At 32.8% G+C, this 22,272-nt stretch overlaps 1 protein-coding gene across 2 annotated transcripts in view; it reads right to left on the bottom strand.

Annotated features, from left to right (window-relative positions):
- The window catches only part of LOC110027581 (protein REDUCED WALL ACETYLATION 1-like), a 29,810-nt gene extending 15,752 nt beyond the window's left edge, over window positions 1–14,058 (bottom strand). For both annotated transcript variants that reach the window (XM_020729070.1, XM_020729071.1), the window contains exons 1-3: window positions 13,567–14,058; window positions 13,434–13,481; window positions 7,893–7,984 (exon numbers count right to left, since the gene is read on the bottom strand). In XM_020729070.1, the coding sequence (XP_020584729.1) occupies window positions 7,893–7,984; window positions 13,434–13,466 (125 nt within the window). In that variant the 5' untranslated portion in view covers window positions 13,467–13,481; window positions 13,567–14,058. The remainder of the gene's footprint in view (window positions 1–7,892; window positions 7,985–13,433; window positions 13,482–13,566) is intronic.
- Between the last annotated feature and the right edge of the window lie 8,214 nt (window positions 14,059–22,272).

Here is a 22,272-nt window from a genome sequence, read left to right as displayed (position 1 = left end):
TTTCCCTAAATGGAATATATTAGACAGGATTGAGCTCCCATGAAACCAGTCTAATCCCCCTCCTAACATGGACTGCAGTTGACAGGACTGACCCTTTTTGAATGCTTGAATGGATAAGCTCAATAAAACACCAAAACAAGTATTTTAAAATTCTCAATGATGGTCGTGTTGATCTTAAATTTCAACCGGAGAGGGGTTTACTTGTTAAAATCAAATTTTCAAATGACAAAGTCTATTAAATTGCTTAAATAAAATCTATTACTAAATGTTGAAAAGTAAAGATTCATCCATCATCCTATATCGTTTGTCGGGGTGGAAAAATTTAATATTGACTCAAGCTCACATAGAGCAAAATGTCACATAGATTATAATACTAAACTCAAACTCAAAATAAGTACGTGTCAATAAAGTGTTTCGCAAGTCCTCTGATCGTGTGGTTTGACCAGTAGGCTCTACTTAAAAGTGGTTATGACCTGAGCCTTTATGTCGGATGGTTTTACCAGCAGGTTCCATCAGGTTGTTTGACCAGTAGGCTCCACTGTAAAACAGTCATGGTTGTAGCCCGTATGTTCCCCAATGGCACTCTGCCCTTTGAGTGATGTATAATAGGGTTGCTAAAGCATAATGCCTTACGTCAGCTAAGATCGACATAGATTAATCCCCTTAGAAACAAATTCACCCTAGATCTATAGGATTCCCTTAGAGGAAATAACTCATGATTATTGACGACAATCCTTCTGTTTGGTTGGGTCAACTATCTCCTCTTACTAAGTATACCAAAGACTATGACACCCCGGGATGACAAAACCATGACAACTTGATTGGGCGCGTTATCATTTCCACCAACAATCACCATTAAGCTCAAAGTGATAACTTAATAAGATATAAATTTTAAATATGCTACTACAACATGATGAACAATAGGTTTTCTAATGACTAGCCTTAATTGAAAGTACTCTCCCATTATCGGAAAGGGCAATTAACTATAGAGATTTGCGCCTGTAGAAACCAACTAACCTAAGATCTTAAAGTTCTCATAAAATGAGGGTGAAATCACTGGTAGTGTCTTATCTGTAATCTTATATGCTTTCTGAAAAATTGACTCAAAAGTCCAGTATTTTTAAATTTCAGAGCCCATAGATTTCCAGCAACTCAGCGTAAAAACATTTATTTTTCTATCTTTGGCTAGTCATATTTATATTTGCTAAAATAGCAGCTTAAAAATTTTAAAAGATAAATGATAATTTCAATTATTTTTAGTTATTATAATTACTCATAAATTTGAGTCAATTATGTCTAGTGAGCATCAGGGCAAGACCAGTAGTTATCAACTTAGGAATCTACAACTAAAAGGTCTTTGTAAGCATAAGAGTATGACCCATAAATCTTTATCTGGGAGTCTATTGTCGTACCCGTCCAAGACATGCACACTCAAGGTCATCATGTGGGGCCTCATTCTATAATTTAACTTGCAGGTCGTGCTCACCAACCCATGAGAGGATCAAAAGTTATCGATGATGTTGGCGAGAATCTTCAAAAAGGGCTTTTGTATTTGTAAGCACGACTCCACTTGAAGACCAGGCCATGAAAACGATTTTTGCTAGACAAGAAGCCTTCGTAGTGCCTGTACTCAAACTTACCACTCTAACTATTGAGCTTTATACACAGTGCATGCACAAGGTTGAAGTTTCCTTATATGCATAAAAAAAGTTGATCGTGAGACAAAAATAAAAAAAAATGGAGAGAATGGCCCAGTAGACCTGCCGCTCGACTAGCCCCACAACCAAAAGTGAGTGTTCCTACCTGTAATAAATTTGATAATTTAAAATTGAGCAAAAGGAACAACTCTGCTGGTGAAATAAAGCAATCCTTTTGGAATCAATAACGTTAGATTTTGTTGAGGAGAACAAGATACATAAAACCCTATTTTTCAGAGTGCATGGAATCCTAAAATTCATTAAGAGGAAAGGCCTTATGAAGAAGAAATACTAAAGACATATTATGATTAGAGCTAATAGAGAGCATGTTAAGAGACAATCATCTGATGTGATAAAACATTATTAATCCAGGCAAGTCTCGTTCCGTGAACATTAGGGCGTGAGACTCGAACCTCATGTACATGATCCACCACCGAAAGTCTTGTCAAAAGGGTAAGCACATATTGGATGTTGAAGCCCCATGAATTAATTAAAAAAAAAAAAAACTTGAAGAAAGAAAAGGTGTCATATCTCGTTAGCACTGCCAAAGATTTATTGTCGCTAAAGTTTATCGAGAATGGATTTTATCCATATTGATGAATTGGAGATTCTCATCGTTGATGCTAGAGCCACTGCTATGATTGTTCATGCTCACATTACGAAACCTCAATCTATCAAAGTATCTACATGTCATGCATTTCAGTTTGTACATTAAAGAAAATCTGAGAAAGTAGAATATTGAACTGAGAGTTCACCAACTGTTGTCGAGCAATGGATTAATCAGCTTTAATCTAAAAAACAAGTATTCCCACAACCAATTCAAAAATCTAACATGAATTTAAAGGAATAGCTCTACCGGTGGCATTATGCAAAACTCAATGTGGACTTAATAATATCAAATTCTTATTATTCAAAAGAAGAAACTTGAGAATCTGTTTGTTAGATTGAACAAGATCCTGGAATTGTTAAAACAAATATATGGAAACTTATTGTGATTGAAACCAATTGGTCCCCAACCAAAAATCATACTCAATGAGCAGTGATGTGTGATATTTGATTTTCAACTCTAAACATCCACTACTGAAAGGTTCCAAGAGAAGCTATCAATAATCATTATAGTGGTTCAGCGGTTCAAACCCTAGACATTCAAGATAAATAATTTCTCCTAGGAAATCCCACTATGCATGATTAATATCCAGTTTGATAATATTGAGATTCTCATCGTTGATGTTATGGTTGTAATTATATTTGTTCAAAGCTACAACAAAAGGCCTTAGTCTATTGAAGTACCTACATGTCCTACATTTCAGAAAGGAAATTATCTGAAATGTGAAAAAAACAGAAGAATATTGAGAGATCAGTGATTGTTGTTTGATCAATCGATTATTCAACAAGCTCCTGTCTTACAAGTGAGTATTCTTGCTGCAATCAATTTAAGAATCTGAAATTGGTTAACAGAAATAGCTCTACTGGTCATATTAAACAACTTTTGTTTGGGCTCAACAACATTAAGTCCTTAATAAAAGGAATCAACCTAAATTATCTGAATGCACTATAATGGGAATTTCAGGAATTTTTTAATTAGTCCTCAAATTGATTTATACTAAATTCAAGACGAACTTGCTAATTAAACATAAATTATGATGATGCAATTGACATGGTGGTGTTTGAGGTAGAGTTTAATGATAATTATTTTTATTTGGTCATAGGAAATGCAAGGGAACCAATGAAAGTAATTTGAAGCTTAAAGTATTCCTTGAAGGTGGAGATCCATAGATAGCTAAGATCTACCAAGCGGTTTTTGGGCTGATCCTTTGACAAGGCTGCTTTTATGTGGATCGTATAAGTGATTTATATGTTAATACATGATAAGTTAAAATATTCTTTGGAAAACAAAAGATGTTGGAAATAAGTATATGAAATTGGTTCATTATATAGCTGTTTTCGTGAGGATTGTGAAAAAGAAGGCCAATTAGCTGAGTTTGGAGGACAGATTTTCATTAGCATGGGGGGGGGGATGGGCGACTCTCTTAGATGAGGACATTCAAAATAGATATGTGAGACATTTTGATAAACATTTTTTATGAAGATTATGAAAATACAATCTACTTTAGTGATATTAATATCATGCACAATAATGAAGTTTGTTCTCTATTGTCACATTAGTAAAACTGAAGTTTAGGAAGCTTTAAAAAAATAAAGTGTGGAAAAACAATAAAACCTGAAGGTATTTTAATAGAAGTGTGGAAATGTTTAGAAAATCTGAAAAAAAATTTAGCACAAAACTTTTTAATATTATTTTAAAAACTAAAAAGATATCTGATGAGTGGAGAAAGATTATATTGGTTCACATTTTTAAGAATAAAGAAGAAGCACAACAGTGTGCAAATTATAGAGAAATTAAGTTGATGTGTCACACATTAAAAGTATGGGAGAGCAATAGAACAAAGATTACAACATGATACAAAAAATTTCTCAAAATCAGTATGAATTCATGCCGGACAAACCTACTATAAAAGCTACACATTTATTGAAAGATTTAATAGAGAGGTACAGAGAGCATAAGGAAGATCTACATATGATTTTTGTTGATTTAGAAAAAAAATATATGATATTGCTTACATTTAAGTGATTTAGAAAAGTACTTTAGAGAGTTCTAAAAAAAATGTTGATACTGCTTACATTTAAGTCATTAAAAATATGTATACTAGAGATGTTATTTGTGTTCAAACACAAGGAGAATTAACCAAGTATTTTCCTATTTCAGTTACATTACATCAGGAGGGATCGACTTTAAGCATATATCTTTTTGCTTTAGTTATGGATGTTTTTACTAGAAATTTACAAGATGTAACTTGGTGTATGTTTTTTACTGATAATATCCTTCTTGTGGATAAGACTGGGGAGAGAATTCGAAAAAAAAAATTGAATTATAGAGATCAACTTTAGTGTATAAAGGCTTTCATTTTAGTATATCTAAAACTAAATACATTAAATATATTTTAATAGTAGTAGATCTAGTGGCGGGGTTGTAACTAAGGGTGATCATTAAAAGCAGTGAACTTTTAGATCTCTCAGGTCTATTATTCAAAGTGATAGTGACATGGATGGGGATTTTTTTGGTAGAACTCAAGTTTAATGGTTTAAGTGGAGGAATGCATCGAGTACTGTTGGGTGATAGAAAAGTACCAATTAGATAAGGAAAATTTTATAAGATGGCAGTGAGACCAGCAATGCTTTATAGCACAGATTGTCAGTTTATAAATGTGAAGCATAAAATTAAGTTAAGTATTGTTGAGATGTGAGATGAGAATGCTCGAGAATGCTCGAGTGGATGAGTGGCTTTACACTTAGAGACCAAATGCAAAATGAATATATATCTACAAAAGAGATTAAGTTGCTCCAGCGGCATGCAAAATCATAGAGTCGCATTAGATGATTTGGTCACATGAAATGTCGATCATTTGATGGCCCTACTAGGAAAGTAGATGTTTTAGATTTGACTTACGTTGAGAAAGGTTGGTAAAAAGACTTGAGCATAATTTATAAAAAATGATCTTAATTTTTTAGAATTAAATAAAAACAGTGGAGAAAAAATATTCATGTAGTCGATCCCACTTAGTGGAATAAAGGCTTCTTGTTATTGTTCTTGTTGTTCAATAAATTTTCATTAAAAATTTTATGATATTTATAACATTACGCACAGAAAAAAAAATAAATTACAATAAATGTAATTTAGTCATAATTATTAACTTTCTGCTTTCTTTGGCTTGGATTTTAATGACTTGACATGGTGAGATACTAATCATGATAGAACGCTATGGGCCCCACTTGAGTGATTTGACATTATGAGCCCAAACATAATAAAAACTTTGGCTCACATTACACATTTTATATGTAAATTATTACCTTGCAAATAACTTTCACCTCAAATTCCAATGAAAAATAGCATAAGAAAATAACAAAGTAAAATATACTAAAATCAATGTCTACTAGTGGTCATGAATCTGATAATTACTCTATATTGAACTTATCCTATGTCATAGGATTAATCCCTTGTCCTTGCTCCTTGCTTCCTCTTTTCATCAATATTGTGGTTTGGATTGTTTACAATCCAATCACCATCACAACTGGGACAATAACAAGAACTTCCTTTCAAGGTTGGACCTTTGCTCCAATTATTATGAGGCAAATTAAATATGAGTTCAATTACTTCAAGATGAATCAAGCATAAAGCAGATCATTCTCTGAGCTAAATAGGAATTGTACTGATCTATTTTGAGCCAGATTTCAAGTCTCTTACTGGCTTCTTACCGTCTTCGAGCAAAGGTCGCCAAAAACCAGAATTGATTTTAAATTTTAAACATCACTGGCCCTGAAGCCTATTAAAAATCTAGGTTCCATTCTTAATAGTTCCACATGGAAACACATAATAAATTCTTCTTTAGATTATTTTGCCAATGATGATAATCAGTCCAAATGTAGATATGCTCTTTGCTATATTAAATCATATACACCACAGGCTTTGAGGATTAGATGCATGAGCTTTAGCATTTCAAATAAATTAATGGCAGGGAGGACCTCATGCTGGCATTTCAGCAATATCATAATGAAGACATCAGCATAGGAAAAAAATTATAATATCATTCCATTTTTGCTAAGCTCTAAATTGGTTTTATTGAAATGGACAACTCCAGCTGAATTACCATCATAAAAGCAAAGATTAAACCTTATACAAAACACATCTATTTTAAAGGAAGTTAAGTAAAAGAATTGTGTTTATCCAGCATAAACTAGTGCAATTCCACATGCAGTGCTGAAAAAAAAAATTAGCAAGATTCACCATAGTTTCAATAGCATTACAGATTATTCATATGCTTGAACGGGCATATTTCAAGGTGTTTCTATGGATTTTATTTTTGTGGGCGCGGGGGAGAAGTTAAAAAACTATTTCCTTTTTACACAGATCCTGGCAAAATGCCGTATATATAATGCCCAGTTTTAATAGATTGCTTTTAGGAAATGAAAAATCCTTCTCTGGTGTTTTCCCTGTTGTCCACTTCTCCAAGAACTCAACAGATTCTAAAATCAATAATTCAAATTCAAACATTTGAATGGTTGATGACACAAATATACTAACAGAACTCATGTTGATGAAGCTGAAATTAGCTGAAATAATAAAACCCTTAAATTTCTACTCACACCCTTGTTTGGCTAACATCTTATACGGTTTACTTTGTTAATTCTGTTACTTAACAGAATTTGAACCTCTTAAGATTTTTTTAAGGAGGTTAGAAAGATTATCCGAACTCATTTACTAAACAGATCTTCCATGCTTACTTTAGATTCATGTTCTACATGTGTTGAGTTGATCGAGTGATTAATTGGATTCATAAAATGGAATAACTTAATCAAGTTAATTAGCGAATTAATGAGTTGTTCAGCTGAATTCATCCAAGTTAAATTTGAGTCAAATAATTACGCTAGTGTGTAAGGTGGACCCATGAAAATTTAAACTGCCTCATTTTAACATCTTCTATCATATATTTTTTACCTCAAAAACTTTGAATACCCAACAGAGTCAATTATTCCAACATAACCAACTATCTAGTTTAACCTTCCCTAAAAGAAGGATTTCTTAGTTACCATTCCGAGAGTGTGAATTGTATCCTTTTTTGGAATATAATAGAAAAGTTAATGAAGTTTCAGTTTCATATGTAATAATAGTGGTAGAGGCCACCTGACTTTTTAGGGACTACTCAATCTGATCATATATAAAAGAATGAAAAAGTTAATGTAAGCCATAATATAGCAAGTTTTGTAGGCTAGTAAGTGCAGGAAACATAAAAGTAAATAAATCTTCTCTGTCAGTTTCTATGAATATCTATCTACAGAGTTTCCAACATCATATTCAAGCTCTGCTGCTAATCTATTAAGATAAACTATCAATTGTCATCTACAAGGCAGAAACGAAGGAAAAAAACACCAATAAATACAGAATATCTTTCTGTAAAGTGAGGAATAGTTGCGCAATGATGAAATGTTTAAGAGAATAAAGAAAAGTACCCAAAATTTATGTCACGTTACTGAATTGTAATCCTAATTCAAGCGGTAGAAAAATCATTCCCAATTTATTTCAAAGATTCAAAATTTTAAGGCTGTTGAGTTGTGATTGATTTATAAAGGAAAACTTACATTTTTGATGGAAAGAAAGATTTCTTGTACTCCAATGTTTCCGAATAAAGCCATGCTATAAATACAGGGATAAAGCCCAGCATAAAAGAAACCTGCATAAACAAATCAGCTGCCAAAATCGAAACAGAATAGAAATAATCTTGAATCAAATTTAATAAATTTAACAAGTTAAAAGAGCCTTAATGCACAAGGTTTTAAAATGTACTTTTCATCGGTCGGGCATGCTGCAAGAGTTTTAATTCTGAAACCTTTGGCAGATTTTGTATTTCATTTTGCACTTTGACAGTTGCCTTACTCAGTTATGGATCTTAGTTTCAGTTTTATTAACAATTGTTAAAAGTTCTTCAAATACAAATAATCAAAAACGGCCACCTTAATCAGATGGTCCCAATGCCTACATAATAAATTGGGCATTTAATAAAAAAAAATCCCCAGCATGCACAAAGCATGGGAAAGGCATGGCTGTCCACCTTAAACGAGCATACTTGCCAACTCATCTTTGTAAATTGATTCAACAGAATAATTCAAAGTAGAGATTAACAAGTTTATTTATTTGATGCTAACAAGTAAGCTCTCTTGCATTAGTCGTATAATAACATTTCATTATTAACGGAATTAGTTTCAGATAGATCAAAATTGTCAGTCAATCATTTTTCAGCTTTCAAAGCATTTCTTTTTAATCTATACATCAATCAATTTTATTATAATCAATAAAACACATTTTATGACCTATAATGGTCGTTAAAATTTATAAAATTGCTTTAAACAATTTGAATTGAGTCAATGCATTGGAATTAATGCACAAGTTGAGAAGAGAGTGACACCGTTTTAGGGTTCCAAGAAGATGTTTCTAGGATTGCATCTAGCAGGGAGGTACTGTAGGATGGCAAAAGGAAGAGAATATGTAAAGTTACTGGAGATTGGAAGGGGAACAAAAGAGTTTGACTGCTGTCCAGGAGAAAGACAGCAGTTAACATGGCAATAGACTATACTGGCGAGGCATGGAAGCTAAGGGAGATCCACCGCATATTCCCAAAGAAGCTACAAGCACATCACTTGTAAGGGAAAAGTGATAGAGCACTCCTTAGGACAGAAAATCAGATAACATGATCTCTAAATACATAAAAACAAAACTAAAAGTGTCCAAACCAAGTTTAACAGCATATTTATATCTAGGAAACAAAGATACCTAAATAATAACCTAAATAAGGCAGCTAATAGGTTGGTAATGAACCGGCCAGCAAAACAGAATACTAATTCACTGGACCAGCAAGAGAATAAAACAGGCTGGACCAATCTGGATGGGAAATCTGGTTCCCATCCCACAGGTAGATGTCACATCAGGGAGACTTTGCAATACTTATTTAAACTAATATTTCAAAAAATATTATTGCACTAGAAGTAATTTATATGACCATTTGGTAAGATTTTTTTTAATACAATAGATAAAACATTTCAATAACTAATGCTTACTCTATGATATAAGAAAGCTTAAGTCACTTTAAGAAGGTGTTAATCACTAGCATACTCTTTTAAATTTCGGAAGAATGAAACATACATTGTTAAGATTAAAAGACCTAGGAAAGGATGACTCGCCTTCTTATAAATATTATGCGTCCTTTTAAGAGAAAGTATGAATTCACGATTTGGAGCAATAGTGGTGGATCATTTTCTTAGAAATATAAAGAAAATAAATTATTAGCAATAAAGGCTGTAAAAATTTCCTTTTTAGCTCAGTATTATAACGAGCTAATAATGTGAGTATAACAAGGACAATTTTCTAGAATTGCTAGAGTTAGAAAATTGTAAAAGATCAAACACATATAACATAGAGCCTAGTGTTTCGTTGAATGTATATCAAATTCATTGAAATATGAGTGATAAGGGGCCAGCAACGAAAATGACAAACAACAATGGAGGCAACAACGATGCAAAGAACAACGACATTGATGGGTGGTGGAGATGGCAAGCAGTTGACGAGTGGAAGTGGTGGCAGACAGCTAGTACTGGCAGGCAACAAGGCAACCAATTATGGGGAAAACAGGCAATGGATGCAGATGGAACTCATGCGCGAGCTTATAGCACAAAATTTGGAAATCACTCAATATTGATGATTTCCAAAATGTAAGGAAAAGATAAGATTTGATGCCCTTCAAGCATAAAAGAAAAAAAAAGTACTTATTTTATTTTACTTCATACTAAACAAAAAAAAAAAAGTTTGGAAATGCAATGCAACACTGTACTGATGTAGCCGACTAAACATTAATTAGGCTCATAATGTATGATATATTACTTCAAGTAGACTCAATTATCCGCCTTAGTTATGTGGCCCCATATGACTACACCTATAATGTATCTTATTTTGCAGGGGCAAGCTCTTGCCCATTTTAGATTGCAAGCGGTCAAGCATAAATCATGTTTGGTGCGGTTAGGGTGGTATTGAATAACCTTCAAGTTGAATCAAACGAATTTAGAGCGAGCAATCCTTGAGCAAGGCAGATAAAAATTAATTTCAATTTTTATTTAATTAGATTTCATGTTAGTATTGAATGAGCTTTAAGCTTCCAATATTTTATTAACCCTGCATATGTGTTGGGAAATACTGCCATGGTAGCATGTATCAAGTGTGAAATAGTTTATCACAATCTGTTACATGGACCTGAATAAGTTTGCACCATCTCATATGCGAATTAAAAAAATAAGCATAAAACAACATGTATCTTTGAAAAATTTACAAAAGATTAACAAATATGAAGGCAATTGATGTGCCCCTAAAAAATGCAAACGAACAAATCAATAACGTCAAGATTAATGCTGTCATGATCCAGGAGTAATAATGGATGAAAGGAAGATCAACCGTAATGAAGACAATCCAATTAAACTCAAAAAATCAAGCACATATTTCAAAGCCTTCAACAAATCCAACGGTCTGATCTGAATCTCAAACTACACCAATATCAAAGCCAAAGGCCAAATCCCTCATTATTCCAATAGGTATGATGATCTAAAACGAAAATTAGGATAACCTCAAGTGATTTTCTAATGCTGATCACTCAAAGAAACAAATTGTTAGCAATAAAGGGTTATTTTGATCTAGCATGGGTCTCAAGGACCAAATTGTTCAACATTCACCATACATTCACCCAAGTAGGGTAAGAACCCAATAATTCAACACTACAAATACTCATAGGAGGTGTGATGGGACCTACCTCATCTCTTTCGCTCTTTTCTCTATAAGGAAATCTATTTACTTTCAGCTCTGACTTAATCAATGAAATAACTTCCAAATAGAAAATTCCTTCGGTCAAGCTCACATTTTTGGTCAAGTATATAGGGGGCGGGCCCATACAAAATATTGTGTCCCTTAAGAAACTTGACCAGCTCACGATTGCTTTTGGCTCACAACAATCCTATATATTTCAAGGCATGATTTAGAACTTGAAATAGAACTATTAAAAAGACGACATCTTCTCGAAGGCAAGATTGCACAATCGTCTGATGTAGTGAATAAGTAATAACCATGTTAAGTAGTCATGAAAAGGAAGGATGAATGGATGGAATAATAAATGAATCTTAAAACAAATGCCTGAAAGTAAGCCCCACACCATATTTAGATTTCACAAATATATAGACAAACCCAATGAGTTAGGAAACTTACAATGATTATAGATTCATTTCTGGACATGCTAAAATGAAAGGTCATTTTCATGATATACATTAGCCCATAGCAGTACGTCCATAATCCAAGTTCAAGATAGAAGCATTTCGGTGCATTCAACCATATGGCCATCTAAAACTAGTGTATATGAATTGAATTATCGTTGTCACTATTTGAGCCAAATAGCAATGCCTCAATCTCCATGGTGCATTAGGTGGATATGATAATAGTTCATCTCAGTTTTGATGACCTGAAGAACTAAAATTATAGCAGGCAAGACTGGTAGTTTTTTAAATTGGTTCATCTTTCAACATATTATGCAAAACATAGCCTATAGCTATCATGATTAGTCATTTCTCATCCTAAAGGACAATTATACCTCTTTCAAACAGCCATGCGTTTTTATCTTCACTCACATCCAACGTATAGACAATGAATTCTTTGACTTGTCACGGCCCCCATCCTTACCCTCGCCGCATTCATTCATTTTTTGATAAGTTTATCAACAATAATTTACCATATTAATTTTTTTTACACCCTCATAATAGCTGACATATTTGCCAAATACTTACAAAATTATATGTTTGATTCCAATTTATCCGGCGGACACACCACTAAGGCTGGAACGCCATATCATATTAGCATGAATAACAAAATGAGGAGTGAGCAGTTGAAATTAGATAATGATGTTAGGTTTGTATTTTTACGAATGTAACATGTAGAGAATCCCTTCTTTGTGTATTTTTTCTCTCGTCCATTTTATGACCATGCGACTTCTATTTATATAGCATAGTGTAACAATTACATGAAAGAACAACTGTCTTAATAAAGGTGTATGATGGTGTCCGGTACCGGGGTAACATCTCATGTGGCTTAATTGATCCAATAACACCCTCAATAATTGATTCACAAGACAAGTCAATGACTCAATAAGGATGCCAGACTTGCTAAGAGCGAATAAGCTGTGAATAGAGCCCAATTTGTACATTGAATGAATTCATAGTCTCGTCTTTGTGTGAGTTAGCTGAGGGTCAGTGTCGGATTGTCTCATATCGAGTCATCATAAACATGATCTACGCTATTCATTGGGCAAGGTTTTAGTCTTGCTTTTGGTTGATTTTCAGGGAATTGTGAGCCTAAGGCGAATAAATGAAGACCCGTGGTCACCTGAGTTGGTGAAGCACCAACAACAATTAGACCGGCTCGCAAACTAGTTTCGCAAATTATTGGGCCTAGCAACCTGCCATGAATTGGCCTACAGACAGTCTCCTCGGGTTAGGGGATCGGGCTTGTCCTATCCTATTTTTTATATGTACACTATAGAAACAACATTATAGCAAAAGAGGTGGTTAGAGCCTCCCAAATTGAGCTCCAAGGCAATGAACAAAGTACCATTTCAGTATTAAGTGTGCTTACAAAACTAATCATGGGCAGACAAGTCCATTACCACCTAAAGTAAAGTCATCAGTGCATTTTTATCTTGAATAGTTCTGTCTCTATCCACAAAGTGAAGATTATCACAATGCATGCAGCATATCCTACACTTTGCAAAAGTAAGTCTGCACTAACACACAATTCCATTCCCTTGTATACAACTATACTTCATGCCACTTACTCGCAAATCAGACACCAAAGTCATTAGCTTTTCTTGGACCTAACGGTCCTAAGCACTGAAACGAACAATTGATCAAATTTCCGAAGCAAATTAAAAAGAAAATTAAATTTGACATAAAATATACAAATCTTATCAAAATTTGAAGCCAAAAGCTTCAAAACCAACATGTGATCCACTTCACATTATAAAACAAAAGAAAGATCAACAATGCACTTCCCCGTCTCCAGGAAGAGAGAAATTACAACATAAAAGGCAAAGATATTGTCACCTGGCCAGGAGTTAAGGGACCCGATTCAACCATTTTCCTCTGAATTTGCTAAAATAAAGATAAAAGTTCAAAATTAAGCGAAATCAAGCTATTCATAGAGCAAACCCAATCAGAATAGAAATGCAGAGCCTACTTGGAACGGGAAAGAAATCCTCTCTCCTTCCCCGCTCTTGCCCTGCCGCGCTGCTCGCAGTTACCACAAACGGCGAGTCTTCATGAAGAGCTAATCCAAGAATGGGAGGGCGCAATTAATCGTGGATGGTATGGAGAAGATCTGAGGGAAAATGCAGAGCCTACTTGCAACGGAAAAGAAATCCTCTCTCCTTCCCCGCTCTTGCCCCGCCGCGCTGCTCGCAGTTACCACAAACGGCGAGTCTTCATGAAGAGCTAATCCAAGAATGGGAGGGCGAAATTAATCGTGGATGGTATGGAGCAGATCTGAGGGAAGCATGAAAGGAGAAGACAGGAAATGAGTCGCTTTCGGAGAGTTGGTGGGAGAGAGCGAGAGAATACGTTGAGAATTTTGGAGGTTCTCTCCTTCCCAAATTTTCCCTGCGCCAAGAGCCAGCACGGAGCACAGAAATCACGATGAGGGTGGTTAAGCAAGCGAACCGACACTGGCCAACATTAATGCTATAAGTTTGACATGCGCGTCACACCAGATGATATAAGCAGCTCTTCATAATAATAATAATAACAGTAATAATAAGAGGCAAGCATATTTAGCATAAAGATCACCCCAAACTAGCTATTTACAAATACCCCCTTTCATTAATTTTTAAGATTCTCACTCAAAGAGTACGTGATAAAATCCCAACTCATATTTTTCATTTTATTTATCAAATTAGCAATAATTTGATGGTGACACATAAATATAGTAATTTGGTAGTTCAAAAAAATTATTTGAATGATTAGTTTTCAAATATCAATAATATGGATGGTTTATATGTAATTCTCACTAATAATAAATGAAGATGATTTTTTAAGGAAAACTTAATTTTATGTCTTATAATTTAAGCAATTGTGTGTACCTTAAAAACAGTGGTTGAGGCTTTAGTTTCCTATCGTGAGGTAGAAATCGTGCATAATATCATTTGGGCTCGTCTTTCTCTTAAATAAAAAAAAAAATATAAGAAATTGCATAAATATGATTGGTTTTTATTTTCTTAAGAAATAAGGTCAAAAATTTGTTTGAGATCAAAATATCCTGATTTTTTATCAGCACATTTGTCGTGGTCGATATTGGTTCAAGCAATACTCAAATTCTGTTGGGATGGAAATAAAACTTTGTGGTTTTATCAATTAGAAATCTAAATCACACGGCAGAATAGAATCACAGCAATTCTAGAAATTCAAAATAAAATTTTGAATATAAGCACTACAAAACAATCCCAAAAAAACACACCGAGTTTGGGTTGAAAATTCGAGACCAAGAGAAAAACTACAGTCTTACCACTGAACTTTTTTACTATTAAAAATAAAAATTGTATTGAGAAACACACTCAAATCAACTCTCTACAAGCATGGAAACTTACAGAATTTCACTTCAAACCTTCCTCTTGATCTCAAAAGAGAACGCCCTTACTTCGAAATCACATTCCCTACAATTCACCATCGCAAGGAAGCATGCAGTGAAGCATCGCACAAAGGAGTAAGAGCCCGAGGCAGCTCAAATTGAAGACTTAACAATCATGCAAAGTAGAATTACCTTGACGTCATAGCCACGTCAAGCAGCGACATAATTATTTCACGCATTTGGTCTATTGTGCCATCACGAGAGAAGCAGTTTTTGGTGTATTCACGCCACCCAACGTAACTACGCCAGTTTCAGGAGTGGTTATGCCATGCTCAGGCACAAGAGCGACTCTTTGGATGTGCTAGATTTTTGGTATTGTAGATTTCATCTCCTCAACAATCTCTTACTTGGAGACTGATAGCACCTGACACATGTCCACCATATCTGCATCTCCACATGTACCATCTTCATAGCTACGTACCATAGTGTGGCTCAGCCCCATCTCAAACTTCTTCGACTTCTCGATCCCATTCTGCCTGGACTCCAGTTGAAGCCAAGCATAGCTCCAATTACTCAATAGTCACCACATTTGTTAACATATCTGCAAGATTCTGAGTTGTGTATATCTTCTCCAAAAGTATTGCCCATCTTCTATGAGAACGAATAAAGTGATTGTCGGAATCTATTTTTGATGCGACATACACGATACATCATCGTCGAGTGACGCGACACAACATATGAGTTCTACACTATCATAGTCGTGCCCTAGTCGACAAAGCCAAACTGACATTGTTTCTGATATCCTTAAGGTTGACATTTGTTTCTGTGACATGGAGTTTTATCCTGCTGATATGGACATTCCCTTGGTGTAGACTGTCAACTAGAGTACCCTGCACCTTGTTGGAACCTTAAGTTTAACGCCTGGATAGACGAATTTCATGTTGGAATCGCTTTTCTCGACAATAAGTAGATGATTCGACCTCTCAAACTCTTTTGAGACACATTTATTGTCCCTAAAGAGATCTAAGGACCATTAACTGCTCACATTCGATCTTCTGGAGGTCCCATGAGGTCCCTTGGTGAGCTTCTCCAGAAGCCCAATCTTTTTTAGGTCTAGCGTAGCCACGCCTAGTTAGTAGAGTGAACATGCCTAAACCTGGACTCTTGAGAAGTAATTGCTGGGAATCTTGACTATTAATCATGTCTTTTTACATCCTCGTTTCATTAAAAGAAGCATTCATGCTCCTGATGAACTTCTGGCCCTTATAATCCCATAATTTGTACCCAGATTTGTATGAGGTATACTCGGTGAAAGTGCACTTGATTTATTTTGAGTTAAGTTTACCACTTTGTAACTTCATGCTTCTCTAGGTAAATCTTCCTTTAAAAATACTAATGAGCCACGGGTGATCAGATACATTCCATATTCACAATATTTGACCAAAAGTGCCTTGGCAATCCTGCATTCAACCTCACACACATGCACACGTGATACGAACAAAGTGTATTGAAGCATTGATGACTCACGCAAGTATACATGTCGTATCAGTAGCATAAGGAATTAAATTCAGTATATTGATCCCACAGGGAACGAACTGAATCCCGATATAAAAAAAAATTATAGTTTACTACTGTCGATCCAGTTTGATAGTTCAATTTGTTATAACTAAGAAAATGTTTCTATTTTATTGAATTTAAAAACAAACCAATAGAAGATTTTAAGAAATTTAAGTTTTGAAAATTTTTCTCTTGAATTGACCTAGTGGAGAATAAAATTGAAACAATGATTAAAATTTAGTTTCGAACATGAGCTATCATTTTCTTTATCCCCTTCTAGACGTCTAAGAAAATTTGGCTGTCAAGAGTTTAATTTCCTGAAATCCTTGAACAGCCCATTTAAGTACTATCTCCCTAAATTTTCGCATAAACTCAAGAGCAATATTTCTATTCCAATGAGTTTATGTGGCTAACTTCTTTCATTCCAGTAAGTATCTTTCCTAATATCTAAGTTTACAAAGATGTGAACATTCATACTGGTTAGGCAAAAATTAAATAAAACAAACAGGTTAACTAACCACTACTAAGTCAATTCGCATATGAATCACATGGATATTTTCAATTTTTACCAACCACTATTCAATTTAAAATAAAGGATCTACTCGCCCCTCAATATAAAAACCATCAACTCAAACTTTGAATTAAGATAGAAATCATATAAGTTTTTCATAGAAATTCAAATGAAATCTCAAACTAAAAGTGTGCTTATCTCCTTTTTATACAAAGCAAGATGAAGAAATGGAAATAAGTAGTGAATACATCTTTTGATCTTCTCAAATTTCTCATTAACAAACAAAATCAACAAAGCGTTTACATTAGTACCGCTCAAAACAATCACATAATTGTAAACCCTAAAATAAAAATTGATGATGAAAACTAAAATAAACACAAAAGAGATTAAAAAAATGATGGTTACCTCATATTGAAAGGATTTGCCAGTCGAACTAGTTTCCATGAGGTCGGCAGAGGTGAAGAACACCTCGAGCATTGGCGGAGAGGAAGAGCCATTAGAGTCCTAACATCGCAGGAGCGAAAGAGATAAAGGGGAAAGAGCGTAAATGAGCATCTGACGAGATCAAATTTGGTTTAAAGAAGTTAGCATCAGACAACCGACTATAATTTCTGTTGCTACAAGTTTGCGGTAGAATTTTCTGCCGATAATTCATTGTTATTAAGCGAATAATAATGTGATAGACACATCAACTATGTTTTTTGTTGAAAAATATTTTGTGGATGAAACTTTAGCCACAATATATATCCGGCACAGTTTTAGCTACAAAATGAGCATCGAAAAAAATCGATCAGTAACAAACTGTATTTCTGTAGTGTATGATCAAGGTCATGCTTTGCATAGATCAGCTTATTAGCTAGTGATTAGAAAAATGTCACTGACCCTTATGTATTTGGTAAAGAGGTAAGTCATGTTGGGGAAAAAGGTGCAATAACAATTTGCTTATTTTGCACAAGGCTTAATCAATCTGATTCAACCTGTCTCAATATGTTTGGATGAGAACATTCTCAAATTTGTGTGGCATTTTATCTACTTAGATTCATCTCATTAAAAACCATCTTCTTGATTATATATTTTTAGAATAAGAGGCTTGACGGCTTTTGAAGTAATTTTACAGTATTCAAATTTAAATTTAAATATTTAATAAAAAAATCAAAAAAAATCATGAGTGAGCTAATTTATTTTCGTAGGCATATTGTACAAAAATATTCTACATCTAACAACTTTTGTTGCATCAACATGTAGTGCTTTAAAAAAGTTGAAGGCACAATCACGTCCTAAAATTTAATGTAAACTTTCCATTAGAGTGATGAATCAATATTAATATCATCATCATGATTTTGATTGTAAAAAAGCTTCAAACATCATGACACAATTTTAATGTAAATATTTTTAAAATCTGCAAATTGCAATCCTTCAAAATAGTAAATGCTTGGGCTCATGTTTGCCAAATTGAGTTCAAACTATTAACAATAACTGTTGAAATATCCCTAAAAATGTCAAAAAAATGCTCTAGAGTCGCCACAAATATTAGAAAAGGTTTAGAGGTCTATTTTGCATATAATTCAAAATTTAAAATCATATTATATATTAATATTTTTTTCTCTCTCTCTCTTCATCTAACTTGAAGTGATTATTTTAATTTATTTAAAATTTAAAATTAATTTGTAATATATATTAATTTTCAAAATATGATTTTTTAGAATATTCATTAAGAAAGTTTAAAATAAAATATTTGTTTCTTACTCATACTATATAGATATATGTTTAAAACACCAGTAAATCATAATATATTTTCATAGGCTTTGATTTTTCTCGAAAAAGAGACAAAAACTTATCATTTAATTTAGAAAATTGATATCGAGTGCCAAATTGCAACACTTCTTTCTTCAGTGTTCAACCTTCGTTAGAAAGAGAGTTAACTCTAGTTATGGTGAGGAAGAACGAATGTGGTGGGATTTGTGGTTATGGTATGTGGCTCAAACCTTCTTGTGAAAGAAAACTGGTTTTCCCAAATAAATGATAATTTTAATCATTTTCTCTTTACTTTCCTTCTATTTGTGTAGAATATTTTTTATGTTGTAGTATTTTCCCAAATTTTTCTCTCAAAATTTTAATTATTAAGCCTTGCAAAGTTTATTTGTTGAAAATTTTTCATTATTGAATTAAACAATAAAATTATGACAACATTATTTTAAGAGGGTCTTCACTCTAGATTTAGAGTTTTTTTTTTGGTTAATAGCTTTTGAAAGTTTTAAATTATACATTTTCAAATAACTATATTTTGAACCTCTATCCATGTATCATAATCATTTCAAAAACCTTAAATCCCCAATGCCATTTTTTACTCGAGAATTCTTGTAGAACTTGAGAAGTCCTTGAGAATCCTTATAGAATCCCATGGAATCTTTGTTCTTCACATAAACTTTTTGATCTTGGACTGATTTGTATAGGCCTATGAAGGACTTTAGTCAAATCACTTGCCACAATAAGTAGAGTACCAATGACACAAATGACATCAATGATAATATTTAATGCAAAGATCACTGCAATATATGATCCTACTAAAGTATTTTTCGTTTGTAAGTGAAATATAGCTTATGTGATCATAAAGGTTAAGGTGGATAAGTTAGTCAGTAGCCAAAAAGAAATTGATATAGAATAATTGGACTTTGAAAGAAATGTGATTTATTTATATAATAATATTTAAAAATATCTTGCAACTAAATTTATGATCATATAAAGACTTTAGCATCAATGTGTAAATATAAAAGTTACAATGATAAATAATTTAATGGTTTATAAGAAAAAAAAAACAAGATTTTAAAAATATTAGTTATAAGATTATCAACATCATCATCATCAGAAATGAAGTTGATTACTATAATGATTATCATTTAAATTTGATAAATTTCAAACTTTAATTTTATTATGCATATAAAAAAAGAAATATTATATATTTATGGAAAGAATATGCTATCGATTTCTTCAATTAAAATTGGAGAAAGTAAGAAACATAATGATCATTATAAAAACTAATTATTAAAAATGAATATAAGATAGTTGAAATTTAAAGCACAAGAACATGCATAAGATATTATCTTATATTTCTCCACCTTAGATTGTATTACTAGAAAATTAAGGTTCTTTTTACTCAATAATATTTTCAATTAAATATAAATGTTAACAATACATGCAATAATATTATGAAGATTTTTGCTTTTTTTCTTGCCATAAAACTACAAAATACTATGTATTTTAATGCTAACAAATAAGGACTAAATTAGATTAAAATATCACATTGGGTTGAAATCATATAAGATATTACTAGCAAGTAAAAGATAAAACTTGATGGCTTTCTCTTATTAGGAATTTCTAATCAGTTTATTAGGAATATTATTTACAATTCCTCTTTATTTGCTTTCAAATAATACCATAATATTTGTTTCTTATATCATGTTTTATTGTTCATATAATGAACATCCCATCTTTCATCTCATAGTTTTGTGGTAAAGTTAGAAGCCTAAATATTTATTATATGTTGAGAAAAGTTTAATAAACTCTCTATGTTATTATTGTATTTATTTATATTATTAATCTTTCTGCCAAGTTCCTCAAGAAATTTTGCTCTTAATAAAATTTTACAATTTCCTTGCCATCCTTCTGATAAAAAGTCAAAAGCTACTTTGTGTTGATCCGTTTGTTAGCTTCAACCCTTCTCAAAATTACTTAAATAGTGAATTTATTTTTTGTGTTGTTTGCGAGAGTTAATTTTTTATCCTTCACAAATTGTTGAATTTTTTTAAGAAGTTAAGGGCTTGATGATTAGCTCACGTTAACCTTTTGATGAATATCAACCCTTTTCAAATATGTATCAGATGGACATCAATATTTTGCATTCCACCTCAAGGCTGTGTTATTCGAGGGTAGCCTCGAACCCGAGAAACTTATGACAACGTTGCCAACTAAAGTGACAGGCAAGTTCGCACTATATATATAGATATATATATGTATATATTTGTGCTCGTGTTTATGTATGTATGTATGTATGCACATACGTATGCATGTATGTATTGAATTACAAGTAGTTATCATATTATGTTCCCTAGCTTTCTTACTATTCCTTAATTGTTGAATGCAATTTCTTTCATTTTTTCCCCTCTTCCATCTTGCTAACAATGTTATGCCTACTCAACACAAGAAGTTTAACTTTAAAGATAATATTTATGGAAGAGTGGAGAAATATGCTATAGAGTTAATAAGAAGATTATAAAAAGATTTATATTTTTATAGAATGAATTTAATTTATTAGCAAAATAACATTTTGAGATACCTTATAATAAGGAGTTGATAGTTATTATGCAAACATGGAAAATATAATGCTAGATATTATGATTAATTATAAATTAAGAGGTTATTTATCTTAATAATTATGTTACCACCATCATGGAAGAAGTTGTTTATCATCGTTGCTATTATTAAATTTGTGGACTATTCAATCTTTAATTTAATTATATGAAACATGAAAGAAATACTATTTCTTTTATTTAAAAACTATTATTATGATTCACTCTTTCTAAAGAGAGTGATCAAAACTTAAAGCACGCGAGGGAATATGTATGACATTTTATCCCATTTAACTGTTAAACATAGTTTTGAATGATATATAATCAAGCTTGTTTTCAATAAAATAATGTGTCATTTAAAGCATGAAGGTTTTGCATATTCATCTCTCAAGTAACTTATTTTGATTTGATGTTAAAACTAGGGGTGGAACCAGCTTATGCTCGGGTTGGGCAGCAACTCCTAGAATTTGTAATTTTTCTATATAAATATAGTATTTTTGTTGTAAAATATTATTCTTTTTTTGGGTGAAATTAAATTTCATAAATGACTCAAAATTTCTTCATTCGTAGAGAATTCAAAGACTTTGAAAAGTCTAATTTTTTCAGATTTTCTCGATGAACTATAAACATAATGGAGTGACTTCAAAATGATCAATTGGAATAACCAACTGTTTAAAAACCAGGCTAAGCCGGTCGGTTCAACCGGTTCAACCTTGAACCGGCTAGTGGTCTAGTTTTGGTTGGGCTAAAAACTGGTTTCGCATAGAACTGAAAAAAATCGACTGGAACTGGCGGTCAAACTGGTCGACTGGCTAGAACCAGGGGTCGAACCGGTCAACCGATTAAAGTGTAATTTTTTATTTTATGCCACATTTTTATTGGAAATCATGAAGAATTATTTAAATCTTT

Source organism: Phalaenopsis equestris, unplaced genomic scaffold (genome assembly GCF_001263595.1).
Source record: "Phalaenopsis equestris unplaced genomic scaffold, ASM126359v1 Scaffold000428, whole genome shotgun sequence".
In the NCBI taxonomy this organism is placed as follows: Eukaryota; Viridiplantae; Streptophyta; class Magnoliopsida; order Asparagales; family Orchidaceae; genus Phalaenopsis; species Phalaenopsis equestris.
The sequence above is the reverse complement of the archived record's forward strand: the minus strand, read 5'-3'. Positions and strand labels throughout refer to the sequence as shown.